Source organism: Cydia fagiglandana, chromosome 4 (genome assembly GCF_963556715.1).
Source record: "Cydia fagiglandana chromosome 4, ilCydFagi1.1, whole genome shotgun sequence".
Taxonomy (NCBI): domain Eukaryota; kingdom Metazoa; phylum Arthropoda; class Insecta; order Lepidoptera; family Tortricidae; genus Cydia; species Cydia fagiglandana.
The window spans coordinates 20,782,064-20,802,240 of record NC_085935.1 but is presented as its reverse complement, the minus strand read 5'-3'; the positions used below and the strand labels follow the sequence as shown (position 1 = coordinate 20,802,240).

Genomic DNA, 20,177 nt, shown 5'->3' with positions numbered 1-20,177 from the left:
ATATTATAGGTATAGGTAATAATATTTAGGGTAGGGGTATAGGCCTATAATATTTAATAGTGGGTACGTACTAAATTTGAACGGATTATATCACGTACAATGAATTTCAAATAAATATTTAAAATTAAAATACATCTCGATGTACTTATAAAAGTTATAATGCCCTCTACGGCGCTTGTGGTCGGAAGACAGTCAAAAATATCCACCACTGTCAAAATTACAATGTGTAATAATAATTATTTTTAATTTACCTATTTGAGGTTATACATTCAAAATACGAGTAGTAACGTATCATAAGCTAAATTCATTATACGCAGTAAGTATACCGTTCAAATATAATTTTGATTCATGAATAATTATCGCGGGAACCGAATACAATATCGCAGTAGGTTAGTAATATCAGACCGAATAGAATGACCTGCGCTGTCGACTGTATACTTGAAGCGAGAATGCAAAGCGGTCAGATTTGGTGTCAATCTAGCTTTCACTGTTGGTTTGTGTAAGGTATGAAGTCAAAATCATTAATTTTCGGGGTTTTCTCGCAGATGTATGGGAACAGCGAGCCGCACGGGGCGTCGTTGAGGAGTCCATCCCAGTACATGGTTCCGCAGTTCTCTTCTCCTAGGGCGTTGGGTTCGCCGGGGGACCATTCTTCGAAACCAGCCTCGGCGAGCGTTTCTCCTGCAAAATAAAATAAAAACTTTAATAAAACTTAATATTTAGTATAAATGCCTATGGACTAATCGCAAAAAAAAATTAACGATAAGCTTGATTTTAATTTAATACCTAAACAGATATTCTTGCTGACACTGTGAGAGTCACTTTTAAGATCTTTTGAAATCTAAATTCATATAGCACACATTTTTTCATAACCCCAGTTCGGAAAGGCTCTCTTTATTTTTCAAAAACTCAAAAACTGACGAGAAAATTGCTTTTTATCCTCAAGAGTAGCAAAGAGATTTGATGCAACTTTTGAGTTGTTTCCTCATGTTGGCTGGTGATAATTTTGAATGATACCTAAGTTAAACAACAACTTTGCACCCTTGTACAACAAATAACTATTGACAATCCTCACCTAGTACAGTCACCCACTCGCCACCCCTCTTCCTGAACCCAATCGAGGCATAATAAGGATTCCGTGTCCCAGTAATCACAGTGTGGTTGTTCTGTTCGTACAGTTCCTTGAGAACTGTAGATTCGGTGGCGCTGTTGATGATGGCTAGATGTCCTCCCTCGGCGTGGCAGGTGGACAGGGCGGAGCGCCAGGGCCTCGCGGCCCGGTGGAACTTGTAGCAGCTGCCGGTGCGGGGCTCACATTCGTATCCTGAAGGATTAACCAATGAAAAACTTAGAGGCGGTAAATACTGACATGGAGAGATTGATTGAGTGGAAAAGCGAACACGAATAGCAAAAGCAAATACGCTGAGTCTCTAGCCCTTCAGTAGTCGGGCAACGCTAAATTTTCATGCCAAGAGCTAAGTCAAATATGGTGCTCCTATGCGATATAGTATGTACTGTCACTGCCAAGTCGGTGTAAATTTAGCGTGGCTGGACTCCAGTACTTTACGCATGCAAGTGGGGTATTGCATCTGTACTCCATAGACACTTTAGACAGTTCTTTTTTCTGGTAATTGGATTAGGTATTGTTTATAAATTATCTTGATTCTGTGTAATAGTGTTTATAACGAAATTATCTATTTCTGATATCTTCAGACGGCGTTAATTTCCTCTACAAAAAAGAGGACGACTGAAGTATACAAATTAATCAACTGAAATTAAAACAAGCATCAGTTTAACACAGTATAAGGGTCAAGTCTTACCATTGCTATCGCACTCCTGCGCCGATGATGATGTAGGAATTTCATACTGATAATTTTTAATATCGTCAGCGTCAGCATCAGCATCATCGTCAGGATAATAGCTGTAGTTGTCGGCATAACCTTCGGTGGAAGGACTGGAGGGGCAGTTGTGGGTACTCTTCCGGCAGAAGTAAGGCAGTTCTCGCGAGCAGCTGGTGAAAGTCAGCTTGCCCGTGTCGGTCAGCTCCAGGCAGTAAGTGGTTTCGAACTCGTACGAATCTCCCGCAACCCATTCTAGGTCAACGGGTAGATCCTCTCCTGTAATAAAATGAAATAGCGAACCATGTACTTTTCTTATAATTATATACTTTAGCGAAATTGAAAATGTTTAGAATGTTTCAACACAATATTTTTTACGAAAAGGTTTTTTTATGTACTTACTTAGGTGGACATTACAATAAAAACAAAATATAGGTAAATTGTGAGATTATCCCTTTAGGGGACCTCTCACAGGGTAAATGTTATGTAAGTACCTAATACAAGTAATACAACAATCTCATTGAACTTACCATCCAAAAACTCATACTTTCCACTGGATCGAATGTCTGTTATTCCAATAAAGACCCTGTTTGAGGCAAGTTTGTGTTTTTTCATCGCGTCCAGCATTGCTGCAGTCATGGCGTTGGTCGTAGGAGACGCTAACATTCCACCTGAAAACACATACATGTTCGTTAAATTAAGCTTTTAGGTCTGGAAAGATATTGACTAGCTTATTTACCCGACTTAAAGAAAAGGAGGAGGTTATCATTTATCAATTCGACCGTCTTTTTATTTTCTGTGTAAAGAATTTGTCACACCGAAATATAAAATAATGGTTGGCAAATTACACGTAATTTGTTGAATTTGCGGTTTCCATTACAATATCTGTGACTGTCATTGGACTAGACTAGATAGCAGAAGGTAGCTTCAGATCTTGTGGCTATGCTGTATTGGCAAGACCAAAGCGCATCGCCTAAGATCTTAAGAATGGGAAAGGATTGGAGCGCTCAAATGGCATATATCATGCCGAGGCGATGTTGTTGAATGGCTCCCCGGTCTCCAAGTTACTGCCTTACAAGCACAAACTGATAGGAGATTGCACAGTATATGTATTGAGATTGAAAGTGCCATTAAGTTAAGGCCCATTTAGACGATGCAAGAACTCGAATGCGAGTTTCTTATATTGCGGGTTTAGATCGGTCGGTTGAATTGGACGTGACCGACATTCCGCAATGTAACTAAAATCGCATGCGAGTTCACTCGCCACCAGCCTTTAGTTTCAGTCATTACATTGATCTATGCTTACCTTCGAGTTGGCAGCGCACGGCGGCGTCTGACCAGGCAGCAGGTACGCTGTGCAGGCGCAGCCACGCGTCCGCCTCGCGCACATACTCGTAATCCGGGACGCTCACCGGACTGCCCGCTGCGTGCTGACACCCTGCAATGCGAAGCAATTGTCCTTGAGATAAAAAGCTGGCTTGTGAGGGTACTGGATGTCAGGTCAGGTCCATTTTTAGGGTTCCGTACCCTAAGGGTAAAAACGAACCCTATTACTAAGACTGCTCTGTCCGTCTGTCTGTCTGACACCAGGTTGTATCTCATGAACCGTGATAGTTAAAATTAGCTGATATTAACTAGACGGTTGAAATTTTCACAAATGATGTATTTCTGCTGCTGCTATAACAACAAATAATAAAAAGTACGGAACCCTCGGTGGGCGAGTCTGCACCTAGCTCGCACTTGTCCGGTTTTTACTATCATTAGCATGGAAGGGTAATACAATCTTAGAAAAATTATGTTTTGAATTCTACAACGAATGAAGATCATGCTGTAGTACAGCTTTGTTACATTATGTAGTCAAAATTAGCGTATGTCTAATTGTCTACGTCGTAGTAGTTAAGTCTGCAATTTGTACTTTTTTTTTGTATTTGCGCAATAAAGATTAAATAAATAATTAAATAAAAAACCGAATTTCAAACACAACTTACCCATAAATAAAACTAGACACAAATAGGCGAAACGGAACATTCTTAAACTTTACTGAATTAAAATAAATATATTAATTCCAAACGAACCTGTGCGCCGTCAAGTAATCAGTGAAGCTGTATAGCGAACTGCGCCGGAGTGCATCTTATATATACGGGACTGAGAAAGCTTTATCAGATACTGAGAAATTCCTGCATTCATGTTATTTTACACGCGTCATAAGAAATTACAACACACGGAATATCCACTTTTAGTAATAAACAAATATTCATTGTGTTAAAAAAAAAACAAAGCAACGAATAGTCAGACGAATACGAATAGCACTTTCGTATTTTACAAATATGAATACGAATAGTGAGATACCACCTTAACTTTGCCGTTGTCTCCATACGATGACATATATTCATACTTATTATTTATTCATTAACGTAGTTATAAAAAATTGTGGGGTATGCTCCATAATTAATAATGTAACGTTCTTGGAGTAACAATAAGAAAGTATACCTATTTATTACTTACATCAATGCCCATTAGGTATCCTTAGCGATCTGAGGAACAATGGGTCAAGTCTCTAATAGGTAAGGCTAGGCTAATAATAGTAATAATCCTAAAAATATAAGGCTATTTCATTTCATCCATCACTAAAAACTTACAAATTGTCTTTTAAAAACTACTTTATTAACATACTAAACATAAACAAACATACGAAACTTGTACGAAAGATTTTTTACGTTTTTGTGAATCAAACATGCAATAGGTAGCTATTAATCGCTGTATTAAGCCGACCACTGACTAACAGGCCACCGGACGGTATCTAGTGTAGTAAATTTAGGTCGTGGACCCCGCAGTAATTCCTCAGCCAGAAAAAACTTTACAGTATGATAAAGTATCAATAAATAATAAGTATTGTATAAATATCCAAAGAATAATAATAATAGAATCTGGAGGGGGCTTTAGAACAAAAATTTGACAGTTCCGAACAACTGACCGACCGATATCGTCCGGCGGACTGTTAGTCAGTGGTCGACTTTATTACTTACTTAATTTCACAGTACATTGTGCAATAAATATCAAATACGAAATTCCCAAAGATTCTGAGAAACCTATTTATGCAGAAAGGCGTAAAATACGCCCGTTCTGGACTTTTCTTTATCTTGTGAGTTGTGACGTGCGAAGAATAATTCCTATAGGTCGCTGATAAAGTGATACAGCTGTGAATCGCGTGTTGTATATGTTACGGGTAATGTTAAAAGATTATTAAATACTGAAGTTTACCCTGGTATATGTAACTATAACCTAATGCAACACCTAACATTACCCAGCCAGTGTTGTATAAAAAGACCGGCCAAGTGGGAGTCGGACTCGCGTTCCAAGGGTTTCGTACATTACCCAATTTTTAACAATGTGTTTTTTATATGTGAAACGCGAGTGAATCCCCTTTAAAAACCCGTAGGGGTCGGATCAAACACTACTTAAGTAATTAGTCCGACTTATGCTTGACTGCATATTTCTAATAGGATTTCTTGTCATCTATAGATACTTACCTAAAGAACTATTTTCCCAAAAATGTTGACCCAGTAGTTTCGGAGATAAAGGGGGGAATAACCTTATTTGGCTATTTTTTTTTAAATGACTTCTAAACTATTTATTTTAAAATTACAAAAACATATAAGTATTTGAAATTCTCAAAATGGGCTCTTTTATTTGATATGTAACAAAATATAGTTTAAAAAACATTATTTTTTAATTTTCTCATTTACCCCCCAAAAGGATGGAGGTCATGTTTAAAATTCATTTGTTTACGTAAGATGTCGTCTTTGGGTCACTTTACATATGTGTACCAAATTCAACTTAAGTAAATATCTATGTAGGTAAAGTAAATTAAAAAGTTTTTGATAAATAATTTACCGAGATATAATTTTACTCTTCAAAAAACTTGATTGCCGATAAAACACAAAACTCCTTTTGCTTCAAATCAATTTTAGTATGACAGATCGATATGAAATGAAAATAAAATATATTCTCGTATATTACTTTATTCTGTACGGATTTCATAATTTTTAACATCCAATATATATCTTTTTTTTATTAAAAAAACAATACAATGCAAGCTTATACAAGCTTGCATTATATAGTCAAGTTTAGTATCATTTTCAACGAAATCAAAGATGTATGTAGACATAGATTTCATCGAAATCGGTTCAGCGTTTATTAATTTCCCATACAATCCTACACCTTACCTTTCATTTTCAAGATTTTTTTTTGGAATAAAAACTATTCTATGTTCTACCCCGGCACTCAAACTATCTCTATACCAAATTTTATCTAAATCGGTTCAGCGGTTATTGAATCCCCATACAAATTTCCTCCTCCCTTTTCACACCCTTAAGGGATAATTATTGAGATTAAAAGTATGCTATGTTATTCCCTGGGACTCAAACTATCTCTGTACCAAATTTTAACTAAATTGGTTCAGCAGTTTAAGCGTGAAGAAGTAAAAGTATTTCATATATTATGTGTTTTTACTTCAGAATGGTGTCATTATGATATCAGAAATGAATTCGGCACCCCCTATTTATACGGAAACGATACTAAACTTGACCTAGTAGCTTAAGTGATACAGATATCAAGATCAAGTTGAGAGCCCCCCTCCCCCCTAAAAATTAACATCAAAAATCTCGGTGGCTCCACTTCTTGAATCCATCCCTGGGTCCTAAGGACCAATTAGTGTAGTAAATAAAGGTAGTGGACCCCGCAGTAATTCCTCAGCCAGAAAAAGCTTTACGGTATGATAAAGTATCAATAAATAAAAAGTATTGTATAAATTTCCAAAGAATAATAATAATAGTATTTAAGTAAATACCTAAAGTCTTAAATCGTTAATATCTTTTTACGGAAAATTGCTCCGTTTAAACTTTCTTCTCCGGACATGTTCATGTAACGTATTGCAACAATATATGAAATATCAAAAAAAAAATCCCCGCAGAAATACCAATATTAACAAAATATATTTTTTTGGCGTGGCTTGGACCGGAAAATTTCTCAGTCTAATTTTTTCACTGGAATGCCATTTTATTGACGATTTATCCATACAAATTGAAAATCTAAAAAAAATTACCATGTACTTACACTTACACTTTTACTTATACTTTTTTCCAGAAATTGCCTTTTTACTCGCTGTGGAAAATTTCTCTATCCATTTTATTTATTGAATTAAGTTCACAGTTTTCTTTCCATTCAACTATAAAAACATCCAAAAAAATAACGAGCGTATTCAAAACTAAACATATCGAGAGCAGTGTATAGGGAGCGGGGTGTACAAGGGATGACAGTTCTTTTGGATATTTTGGATTTAAGTATATACGTGACTACTTGGTATATATTTAAAAAGAAATCAGGCTGAGAAATTTTCCACTCTCAGTTTTTTATAGTTCTAAAATACATAAACTTGGGTATGCATTTTTTTTGGATTTTCTTACCCACTACGCCTAATTATATTCTAAGATCATATAAGAAGGAAAAAAGGCAGTAGCGGAAGCAGTTATAAAGTTGACCCAAAAAATTTTTATTAAGCTATGAGCTTCATCACATATGTTCCTTGAGTAATTCTAAGCATTTCAAGCCTGGGAAGCAATAAGAAATGTGTGTCTACTCGGATTTGTAATGGATTCAAACTTTCAACCCCTTTTTAACCCTGTTAGGGGATGAATTTTACAAAACGCTGAAATTACTTTTCCTGTCTTTTAATAATATTCCTAAATACAAAGATTCAAGTCCCGCGTTCGAAAATTTTTTTGATATCCATACAGACTTTCAGTCCCTTTTTCACCACCTAAGGGGATGAATTTTCAAAAACGCTGAAATTAGTTTTCTTGTATTTTAATAATATATCGTTTCACGAAGTTTCAAATTCCTAGCTTAAAATAAAACTTGAACCCCATACAAACTTTCATCCCCTTTTTAACCCCCTTAGGGGTTAAATTTCTCAAAATCGCTTCTTATCTCTTGTACACTTTATAAATGTAATCTAGTCTGCAAATTTCAACTTTCTAGCTTTTGTAGTTTCGGCTCCGCGTAGCAAAAGTCTCCAACCAAATTTTTCACCTTTTTACGTTTTTCTTGTAAAATTACTATGAAACTGAAAAAAAAACAAATATCAGCAATGAATTCTACGTCTTTGGTTTATACGAAAATGATACCAAACTTGCCCTAGTACCCACCAGGATCAGAATAGATTTTTTTAAAGATGACGGGTGGCGGCCGTCTTTGTACCCCACCCTCCCCCCCCCCCCCCACCCCAGGCTAGAAATACTTAGAATTACTCAAATATCAGATGTGATGAAGCTCATAGCTTAATAAAAAATTTTTGGGTCATGTATGGCAGCGTTACATAACTGATTCCAGTACAGAGCAATTTTCCGATGAAAATGAGCGCCAAAAAAGAAATCGTAAAAAAAATATTCTCGTGTTTGACAAAAGTTTTAGATTTTTTTCTAGTATCACATACTGATACAAATAACTTATTTGGTAAAATAATTTTGGACGGAGGAATTACTCGGTTCAATATATAAACAGATTTGTATTTTTACGTATAAATACCTCACTTAGGAGTGGTTTTTTTTTGGATATTTATATGTTAGTTTCGGCTCATACTATACAATAACCAAGCAAAATTTCATCGACTGAGAAATTAATGCATGGGTCTCCATACAACAACTTGCTTCGTTAATACACTAAATCCTGCCAAAGGAAATCTCTTGTTCATGCAACGTCGTATATTAGCTCCAGCGCCATCCGCTATTTCCAAAACAAGTCGCGCGACGATAGTGACTAAAGTTGACAGTCCATTTCCAACGACAGCTGCATTACTGTTAATTTTACTATGGAAATTGACAATTACACCGACGCGTTCAGTACCAGTAGTGCAGCTGCGGTCAGAAATGGAATGTTATCATAAAAATACGTAATGTGTCCAAAACGGTCAAAGAAGTTTGTGAAATCCAGGAACATAGGAATGAGGAAGTCTAGGTATCAGCAGTACAAACACTAGATTTAGATGCGATTCGTAGGACGTTTAATTAAAGACTGAAAAACTACAACTACCCTATACCCAAGTTATAAGCATAATCTAGGTCTAGGTGTACCCAGATCACTTCCTATAATATGGGTATTCTGAATCCCTAACAACGTTTGTCCTAAAGTCACTTGCCCTAACTGGTTTGTCCTAATGGGCACATGCCCTAACGATCAATTGTCATAACGATTATTTTCCATAATGTAAGGTTCTGAAAAATGGTTAGTTTTTAGAACTTACTGATAGGTTAGGGTTAAGAACTGCGGCCCTCGCAAAAAAGGAAATAAGCTTAAGAACATTAGGATAAGTACCTAATCAATCATTAGGGAAAACAAAATTAGGGTTTTTAGCGTTAGGACAACTGATCATTATGACAAACAATATTAGGGAATGCAAAGATAGGAGAAAAGACTATAGGGATTTATATATAGATCCATCGTATATATACATATATCACAAAATTACTTAAGTTGTTAGAGAAATATAGTAGGTACAAGAAAGGCTTTGTCGGCGCGGCTGGTCTACTCCACACAGGGGACCGTAGGGCTGGCGCGTACCTCTCTCAGCGTATCGCCCTAGCGGTACAGAAAGGTAACGCCGCCAGTGTAATTGGGTCCATGCTGCAGGCCGAACTTTTAGACGGGGCATTTCTTTTATGATTGGGTCCTTTATAGATTTTTTATACTGTATTTATAGGTAGTTTAAATTAGCACTAATTTATTTAATAATTTTGTTTCTAGTAATATTTAGTTATTACGTATTGGATTCTACCTATTTCGTGAATAAATTTAAATTCAACTGTACAAGAAATAATCAAAACTTTGAAGGGGTAATTTCGCAAATGAACGGCGAGTTCTTGGAGCAGGAAGCGTCGTTGAGCAGCCCGTTAAGGTGCATGGAGCCGCAGTATTCGTTCCCTGCTCCATTGCCGTTGCTTGGCTCGCCTTCGTCCCAGTCCGCGAATCCGGCCTCGGTGACCGTCTCGCCTGGCGAAAAGAAAAAAAAATTCATACAGCTAATATCTACATACCTTATAGAAACAACACACATACAGTAATAATAATATATGTTTTGTCTACACAAATATAAAAAACAGTTTTCTGATGCATTAATTGTTCCGATATAGGGTTCGGGAAATTCCCACAGCACCGCCTAAGCGCAGAAGTATCACAAATTATCATAAAGATTTTAAAGTTAAATATTTAAGCAGTCAGATGTTCGCGCTTGCAATGGTTTCAAGCAGCGGCAGGCGTAGCTCACTCCGCGATTTCGTCGCGTCGCAACAAGTATATCCGTCCCACTCCAATATTGGTGGCTAGCCGTAGCCATTGGCCGCGCGTGGCTCTGCGCCATCTAGCGGTCATATCTGTCTTAATCGTATCAGGGCTATAACCGCGAAAAATCGAAGTTCGAAAATTTATTTATTCATTGCCATGCAGATGACAGCACTGGCGATAGCTGTTATACAGGTCGTGCAAACGCCCACCCTGAGCAGGTGTCGGAGTGTATATAGGATGCGACTTTGTGTCTGAGATCGAGACGTCCCTTGAACAGGTTTCCGAGTGGGGTAGTTACGTCTACTCGTCCAGTTCAACCCCAGTAAGACACAAGTCTGCGCGTTTTCCGCTAAAAAAGCCCCATTTGTCACGGCGCCAAAGTTTCAGGGCATTCCCCTTACCATGGTTAAAAGTATTGGGATACTTGGTGTCGACACTACGAACGAAGTCCAGTTTCGTAGTCATTTGGAACATAAAGCCAAACTGGCCTCCAAAAAGCTTGGGGTGCTTAACAGAGCAAAAGTGCTTCACACCTAGTCACCGGCTTTTGTTATACGTAAAAGCGCAGACATCCGCATCCGCATTAAACTCCGCATCGATTTTATGCGGATGCGGATTTTGAAAATAATGCGGAAGTTCCGCGGTTGCGGATGCGGATACGGATAGTCACAACATCCCTGAGTAAAACGTATTAACAATAGGGATTACCTATTCTCACTCACCAAATACCGTTGCCCACGCGCCATCATCATATTTGCTGAAGCCAATTAATGCATGTTTTGGTTGATCCGCTCCAGTGATTGTGTCTGTGTCGGAATACTTGTAATTGTAAAGGTTCTTGAGAACACCGGACTCGGTGTCGCTGTTTATGACGGCCAGATGTCCGCCCTCGGCGTGGCACGTGGCCAGGGCGAGGCGCCATTGTTTCGATACGCCGTGGAACTTGTAGCAGCTGCCGGTGCTTGTCTCCCATTTGTAGTCAGACCCTGACATATTAAAATATATTTTTAAAGTGATAAGTGTTTTGGGGCTACGGCCCTACGCGGTGATGGGCCTTCGGCCTTTTCATTTAGATACAAGCCTCTCCCGGACTTCCTGCTCCCGGATCCTCGGCCTTTGGCCTTCGCATAACAATAATTGTATTTTTCTCTGTTTATGCACTGACCTCCCTTGAATTACCACGTCACTTGTGGATTTTGCAGGAAGCATGCTCAGGGTTGGGGGGTCAGATGGCATTTGCTTTCGTAAAACTACTGCCTACGTAAATTCTTAGGATTAGTTGCTAGGCGAACCCCAGGCTTCCATTAGCCGGGACAACTTTAGTCAACGTTGACATACTCGGTCAGGTGAATACTGATGACGGCAGCAGCACAGTCAGGGTATATCTTACGATCGTTGCATGTTCCCAGCCTAGGTGTGGGACTTGTGATTTCATTGTCGGAGGAGCAGTTGTGGACAGTCTTGCGGCAAAAGTAGGGCAGCACTCTAGCGCAGTTGACGTCGGCCAGCGTGCCCGCGCCGGTCAGCGACAAGCAGTCCTCGGCGTCGTCGGCGTTGTCCGGCTCGCCCCAGGCCCAATCCAAGCTGTCAGCAAGATTCTCTCCTGGCAAAAGAATTTCCTTTTTGAAAAGAAAATCGTTGATAAGTAATTAACATTTCGTTCACTCCCATCTTTAATATCTGCTCCCGCTAGATACATTTGTCTATACAGGGTGTAATCGTTAAGTGTGGCCAGGCCATAATTCCGTAAATATAACAGATATCAGAAAACTTCCAACTGATATCGAAAGTGCGTTACCCAATGAGTAAAATTACATTAATAACTTTTTTTAAATAAAAGCAGAAATATCCCAAACATTAACTTCAAACCCTCCCATACATTTAGTACGACGACTCACCCCTCAAAGAACATCGGTGTGGTAAGGGATAAAACTGCTTGAGATTAATTATTTGTGATAATAAACTGTAATAAAATATGAAAACTACCGTTTATGAAATAATAAATCTATATTTGTGATAATAAACTGTAATAAAATATTAAAACTACCGTTTATGAAATAATAAATCATTTATTTTTTAAGAATTTAATTTTTTATTACAGTAGTTGCTCGAAGTGACACCTTTCTTGTGCGTTACATTGACGGGCTCTCTTAAATGTTTCTAAATGAACTATCCTTAAAATTTGCGGTGTAATGAAAAAATAAATGTCAGATTTATTATTTCATAAACAGTAGTTTTAATATTTTATTACAGTTTATTATCACAAATAATTAATCTCAAGCAGTTTTATCTTTTACGACACCGACGTTCTTTGAGGGGTGAGTCGTCGTACTAAATGTATGGGAGGGTTTGAAGTTAATGTTTGGGATATTTCTGCTTTTATTAAAAAAAGTTATTTTATTAATGTAATTTTACTCATTGGGTATCATTTGGAAGTTTTCTGATATCTGTTATATTTACGGAATTATGGCCTGGCCACACTTAACGATTACACCCTGTATAGATATAACAACATTTTAATTTTTTAACAAATATTAATATTTATATTTAAATAATTTTTTTCCGGAGGTCGTGGGTTCAAATCCTGGCTCGTACCAATGACTTTTTCGGAACTTATGTACGGAATGTCATTTGATATTTGCCACTAGATTTTCAGTGAAGGAAAACATCGCGAGGAAACCTGCATAAGTGCATACATCCCTGCGTGTGAAATTCAAAGGTACATATAAGTTCCCTAACCCGCAACGGGCCAGCGTGGGGACTATAGCCCAAACCGCCTCGTGCTTGAGGGGAGGCCTGTGCCCAGCAGTGGGACGTATAAGTATATAGGCTAAATAATTTATTTTTTATTTAATTTATAATTCAATCATACAACAAATATTTTACCAAGCAATTCATGTTACGATCGTACGGCAAGCAACATCTGTGGTTGATGTCAGCAGTTGACCACGACACTCTGCAAATGTAGTATAACAACAAAGAAGAGAATTGGCCTGATGACAGTAACAAAGAATCATGGAAATAATGGTTTCAAAGAAACGTATATGTTAATATGATTCTAAAACATGGCCCAATCTCAGTATAAACTGAAGGATTATTAATATATTCAATAAAATAAAAGTGCGAAATTCTCCACTCGGCCATTTTGACTGAAACACCAATCAGAGGCGACGTAAGAGTTGACGTCATCAATGCATGACATATTTCTTAGAGCAACATAGACAACCTCATTGACTGTAATCCATTACGTACTCGCCAAAGAGTTTGGAGGTTCAAAAAAAATATTGTTAGAGTCTGGCTAGCCAAAAATTGTTGACAGATATTTCGTTGTTGTATCACCAATTGTCTATGATTTAAAAAAAAGCTAAAAGTGAGTTGTCAATTTATGTCATTCATTCAAATTGTTTGCGGTTTATAAGGGGTTTATTGTTAATAATATTAATAATTTCCATACTGAGTGATGTTCGCAAACTATTATTTAAGCTCGTAAATAATTACGACAATGTGCGAAGTCGACGTGTAGCGTTGTATAACGAAAAACTGCAATGTTTACAACTCCTAACCAAATGTAAACAAATTAGGAGGTTGGTGCTCTATAAATATTTTGATACTTTAAGTACTAGTTCTAACATTTGCCTATTACTTTGATTAAGTACGTGAATTTATTAATGCCTGAATCTCATAAATAGGACAAGTGTATAAAAAAACGGATAAACTAAAAGTTCTGAAAAATATCTATAAAATCTAAATATTGGAACGTAAACATATGTGTTTGTTGTTGACTGTACTTTAAATAGTGGTAGAAATTATGTAAGCTGACTTTGAGTGCACGTAAACTTTTATTTAGCTTATTTCCATAGGTACCTTACTTGTGCACAGAATACCAAAAATATTATCTAGTATCAAAACTATAATTCCTACTAAGCAAAGTGTGACCAGCCCAAGATTTTTTGAATTTCCCGCCAATAATTTAGGTAAAATTTCAGTAGCCAGACTCTACCTACGCCACTAAACATTTATTACGTCCAAAAAATATTATTACACGATATGGAGTAAATATTTATTTGTTATTATATAAATAAAATGCTAAATAATACGATATTTAACCAAAAAACTTTTTAATTATTTGGCTGAATGGAACTATCATTGCCATGTTGGCTGTCGTAACTAGAAAAAATTAAAAATTAAAAGTAAAACCGGGCTCGGTGATTTTCACTCAAAATTTACATGTATCTAAATAATTCATCTTAAATTGCAACCGTGTGAGAGTCTTTGTATAAAATGACTTATTGTGAACAATTTTTGTAATGTATTATCTTATCATCCCTAATCGTAATATAAGGTGCTGAATTAACAATATCATTCGGATTCAAGGGAAATTCGTAAGGCCCACTTGCACCATTCCGCTAACCCGGGATTAATCAGTTAAACCGTTAACCTAATGTCAAATTGTACTGGTAACCATGGTAACGCCAGGTTAAACCGGTTAACCCCGGGTTAGTGGAATGGTGCAAGTGGGCCTAACTGTAAGTATGAAAACAATGTCTACCACCATAATTTATGACGTCACAAATGGCGTGCGAGGCGTTTTCGCGCGAGGTTTTAACTAGCTATAATAAAATGCAATTACTTATGTTAAATCTTATGAGTATAGCTGAAATATTGTGTTTTTCGGAACCAATACAAGTGTACCGACAATATTAAAAGGGATTTCAAAATTTGTCATCAGGCCAATTCATGTTACCTACTTAAGAGAGGAGTTCAAAATCGGCTATTTAATCCATTTACCGTCCAACGACTTGAAGTCTCCTTTGGATAACAGGCTCGTTGCTCCGATGAACACGCTGTTTGAAACCAGTCTGTGCTTGTCCATCACGTCCAGCATCGTCCGCGCAATTGCGCTGGACGTGGGAGATGCCAACACACCATCTGTAAAACGCAGTTTACGGTCATTTCCTAATTATTACAATGTGTAGTGCCGGCCAGGGAAAGTCATGGAATGTCAGTCAGTCAGTCAGTCATGGAACGACAGTCAGGGAATGTCAGAGGAAGGCCATATGCCATACATTTGAGGCATCAGCGTTGAGGGTGCACGCTCCTGTAAGGCTATTCTACAAGCTTTTGCTACAGTTATAAAAGCTTGAATAAAAAATGAAAATTTATTACAAAAAACTTACCTTCGAGTTGGCAGCGGACGGCGGCGTCTGACCAGGCAGCGGGCACGATGTGCAAGCGCAGCCACGCGTCCGCCTCGCGTACGTACTCGTACTCCGCGACGCTCACCGGACTGCCGGCTGCGTACTGACATCCTGTAGGTAAAATAAGTTTTGTCGGTGGTTCTTGTACTTCTTATTCGTATTATATAAAAAAAAACAAAAAACGGAGCATAATTTTGTAAATTATGATAAGTTCTTTGTTTTAAACTTTAACGTCGTTTTTCTCGAAATGACCATTTCAAAGATACGTGAGTTTGGCTTGCCACGGCAATTATGCAGGAGCGTTATTCTCAGTTATCGGAGCGCTTAATTGTTGCTTGTAAGATACATTATAATATTCTATGTAGGTCGTCTCGTATCGTCGGTCATATCGGTCGTGCACGTGCGCGAGATGACCTTGATGACGCCTTTGATAGGAACTGGTGGGAGACAGCTCAAAGCCGGGATACGTGGAAGGGAGGAGGGAGGCCTTTGCCCAGCATCCCACCAGTGGGACACTCTAGGCTCATATAAATGAAATCGCTTTAGACCCGTTATACTGTCACTAAATATAAGTAATATAATATAACTCAATTTCGAAGTGTCGCTTTAAAAAAAAAAGTAATTAATTCGACATTTAGGATGACGTTTCCACACTTTGTTACTTATTCCAAATATACAATGCGGAGTTAGCTTGGTCCAACTTACCCGTGAACAAAATAAAATTAACACATTAACCTAAAACGGGACAATTTAAATATTGACGTAAAGTACGAAATTAATCTTGTACCTACAATTCGTGGGCCGTCTTATCACTATAAATAGAAGCTGTAGGTACAAATGAACTGCCCTCGCGTACCCGTTATACCTACTCACTATCAACACCGGGTTTAAGGGGCAGAGGTTATCTTTTTAATAGCAAATTCACACAATCTTTGGAATACCCAAGTTCGTCAGTATGGATAAATCCCGGTCAAGTTCGAGTCAGACTCGCGTTCCAAGGTTTCCGTACATTACACAATTCATAACTAGTAGGTGATCCTTAAATAAATAAAATAAATAAATAACAAAGTTACCTAGCTCTTAAATAACTTTTGAGGGCCATTTGCACCATCCCACTAACCCGGGGTTAAGCGGTAAAACCGTGACGTTACGTTATGGATAAAACCCGGGTAAGTGGGATAGTGAAAGTGTCGCTTAGAACATCGCGGGTAGTCACCCGCAATAATATGTTACAGTTACATAACATTACAGTTACATAACAAAGTGCGCAAAAATATCTAACACGATCTTATTTGTAGAGCCATAAGAGCTTGTCACATATTTTTGCGGCCTCCGAAGAGTAACATATTATTGCATGTGACTGCACTTATCAAGCCCTTTACGGCGCTCGTGGTCAAGGGGAGACAGTCAAAAATATCCACCACTATCAAAATTACAATGTGTAATAATATGTGTAGGGGAGAGCGGGGTTAAACGTGCCGATTTTCATAAAATACAAATTTGATCTATGAAAACAGTGTGAATAAGGTATGTGGGTTGCGCTATATTAAATAATGATTATTTGCGTTTCTGAGTAGCGATATTATTTTGTGCATCGTTAAACAGTTTTTTTACCAGAATATTTTTTATGAGATAGGTCGGAACGGAACAACTAACCCCGCTGATGGGGCGGGTTGTTCCGTTGCTAAAATTTATAACTTATCCGTCAAATAATTAAATCTCAGTTCACACACGCTAAAAGAGTATTTTGCAGTTCGTCGAAATATATGATAATTTGTTGTGTACTATCAACAGATAGTAAAAAAAAATCCAAAGCAAAAATGTGATTATCCGTGGGGTTCGTTGTGCCCTCGTTTTTGATTTATTTTCCATAACTACTATTCTACTATAATAGAAGCAACAAAAACGGCTCCTGCAACCGCATAGTGGTCTGACTTTTCGCGACAAACATCATACGAATCGCTCCATGGTTTACTTGCGTTCCTATTCCCATCGGATCAACTTACCTCCGGCACGTTTAACCCCGCTCTCCCCTACCTAATGTACCTATATGAATCTGATTTATTAAGGGTGACCGGAAGGCTGGAGCTTACCTCGCCCAACGCATCGGCGTTGCCGTACAGCGCGGTAACGCCGCCAGCCTTCTGGGCACCTTACGGAGGGCACGGACCTGGGGCCAATTTCTTATTTGTAGGTTTTTTACTTTTTAGGTAGTTTTAGTTAATTAGTTTAATTCTTTTTTGCTTATATTTATATTTAAGTTTAGTTTTTAATTAGTTTTATGTTTAGATTATGTAGTGTATTTTTAACTGTTTGCCTAATAAATGAATTTTATTATTATTGCGGGTTCTGAATAAAATATCGCTGTAGGTTAGTAATATCCAGACCCCGTTATTAGTGATTAAATTATATTGAAAGTGCAGGGGTTGGCACTGCACATAGGTATTTAACATGTATAGAGTAATTGGGGGTAAGAGTATGCTGTGGATAAGATCGCGGTGTGCCGTCCACCGGCAAAGGTGATGGGCCGAAGTGCGTATAAGCAGGATTTGTACGACTACCACCAGTTTTGACATTGACTGATACGCTCGCGTCTACGTAAATTACTTTCTATACATAACATCTCGCTTGAACTAATATGCGAGGACGAGCGAGATGCATAGAAAGTAAATTACTTAGACGCGAGCGTATCTGTCAATGTCAAAACTGATGGTAGTGGTTCTGATGTCCTTTGTGTCGATATTTTGGAACCACGTGAGATGCGGACGCAAAGTGAAAGCAGTTCGACACACGTCGCATTATTGATGCATAATTATGACCTCTATAGTTCCTTTGAGTCAAGTTTTGATGTAATAATCAAGCACTATTGAATATCTTAAGTAAAGTATTGATAGTTATTTAATATTCTTAAATTAGCACGTGGATATTGATTAGACAATTCCATAAATATTCGTTAAACTTTATTTTTTCTCTCGGTGGGCCAGCCCGACTCGCACTTGTCCGGTTTTTACTATCATTAGAATGGAAAGGTAATAGAATCTTAGAAAAATTATGTTTTGAATTATACAACTAATGAAGATCATGGTGTACAACTTTGATACATAATGTACCTAGTCAAAAATTAACGTATGTCTACATAGTACGTAGGTCATATTAAGTCTGCTATTTGTATGTTTTTTTTTTTGTATTTGTGCGATAAAGATTACTTAAATAAATAATTAAATAAAAAAGCGAGAAAAACACAACTTACCCGTGAATAAAACTAGACACAAATAGGCGAAATGGAACATTCTTACTTCAGCTTTACTCAATTAAAATAAATATATTAATCAACCCTAAATAAAAATCAAAAATTAATAAAAATCAAACGAATCTGTGCGCCGTCAAGTACTTACTCAGCTGTGTATAGCGTACTGCTCCGGAGTGCATTATATATACCTATACGGGGCTGAGACAGCTTCATCAGAATAGATACTGGGAAATTACTGCAATTATGTTATTTTACACGCGTCATAAGAAGTCACAAAACATGGAATATCCACTTTTAGCAATAAACAAATATTCACTGTGTTTAAAAAAAAAACAAAAGCAGTGATGCAACGAATATCACTTTCGTATTTTACAAATATATACGAATAGTGAGATACAAACTTAACTTTGCCGTTGTCTCCATAGGATGACATATATTCATACTAAAATCATTATTAAATTTATTTATTATACAAAAGGTTAATGGTATATAAAAAATCATACAAAAATAACTTAAATTTATCTAAATATTAAAATATTTTAATCTAAGAACCTTCGCGAGTTGTACCGGGTGCAAAGGTGCCCATGTAAAATTCAAATACTTAAATTAATAAAAACCGTATCGGCGCGATTCGGCAAATGAATTAGAGATTCACTAAGAGTAGTCATAATGATGAAATAGTAAAGATATGTGACGTTCCACGGCAAAAGGTACCTTATGGCGGCTGGCGTTTACGCTATTATATGCGCTATGAGACATATACTTACATAGGTACATTGCAAGTTAAATAAAAGCTTGTAACAATACCGAAGTGTTCCGTGAATAAAATTTTGTGCAGAACACTAATAATTACTTATAGTTGTTGCAAGGGGGTTACAGTTTAAAAGGTACCTAAGTATAAGAAATTAAAAAACTAAAGAATGAGGGAGCAGTTTTTTATAATGCCTACAGTTTACTACATTTTTAGGGTTCCGTAACTCAAAAGGTAAAAACGTAACCCTTATAGGATCACTCGTGCGTCTGGCTGTCTGTATGTTACATTACAGGCCTATTTGCTACGGGACCAATTAAGTTGAAATTTGGTTCACATATGCAAATCTGTGACACAAAGACGGACATGTAACGTAAATAAATGAATTTGAAAAATAGGTAGGGAGGGAAAAATAGGGAGGGGAAATAGTGGGTAAATTAGAAAATTAAAAAACAAAGTTTTGCATACTATATCGTGTTATATATTATGTTATATATCAATTATCAAATGAAAGAACTAATTGTGAGAATCTCTAATTTTTTTTAATATTTCAAAATAAACGGTTGCGAAGTTATAAGAAAATCGACAATAAATGACCATTTATGGCAGTAATGTAGTTGGCAGCATTACTGCACTGAATTGCAGCGCAACATTACTGCACTGAATTGCAGCGCAACATTACTGCACTGAATTGCAGCGCAACATTACTGCCAACTACTTTTGCTGTCACTATAAAAATAGATGTCGGTGTCCGGATTTTTACACGTGCGAAAAGTTAATTCACGAATTTCCTACTTTTCGCA

At 37.2% G+C, this 20,177-nt stretch overlaps 1 protein-coding gene across 1 annotated transcript in view; it reads right to left on the bottom strand.

The window, feature by feature from the left end:
* Positions 1-212: 212 nt before the first annotated feature.
* LOC134664034 (macrophage mannose receptor 1) overlaps positions 213-20,177 on the bottom strand; it is a 30,971-nt gene continuing 11,006 nt past the window's right edge. Inside the window, exons 9-19 of the mRNA XM_063520597.1 lie at positions 15,353-15,484; positions 14,964-15,104; positions 11,566-11,778; positions 10,898-11,161; positions 9,738-9,884; positions 3,827-3,838; positions 3,145-3,276; positions 2,369-2,509; positions 1,821-2,117; positions 1,076-1,324; positions 213-681 (exon numbers count right to left, since the gene is read on the bottom strand). Coding sequence (XP_063376667.1) covers positions 485-681; positions 1,076-1,324; positions 1,821-2,117; positions 2,369-2,509; positions 3,145-3,276; positions 3,827-3,838; positions 9,738-9,884; positions 10,898-11,161; positions 11,566-11,778; positions 14,964-15,104; positions 15,353-15,484 — 1,925 coding nt within the window. The 3' untranslated portion in view covers positions 213-484. The remainder of the gene's footprint in view (positions 682-1,075; positions 1,325-1,820; positions 2,118-2,368; positions 2,510-3,144; positions 3,277-3,826; positions 3,839-9,737; positions 9,885-10,897; positions 11,162-11,565; positions 11,779-14,963; positions 15,105-15,352; positions 15,485-20,177) is intronic.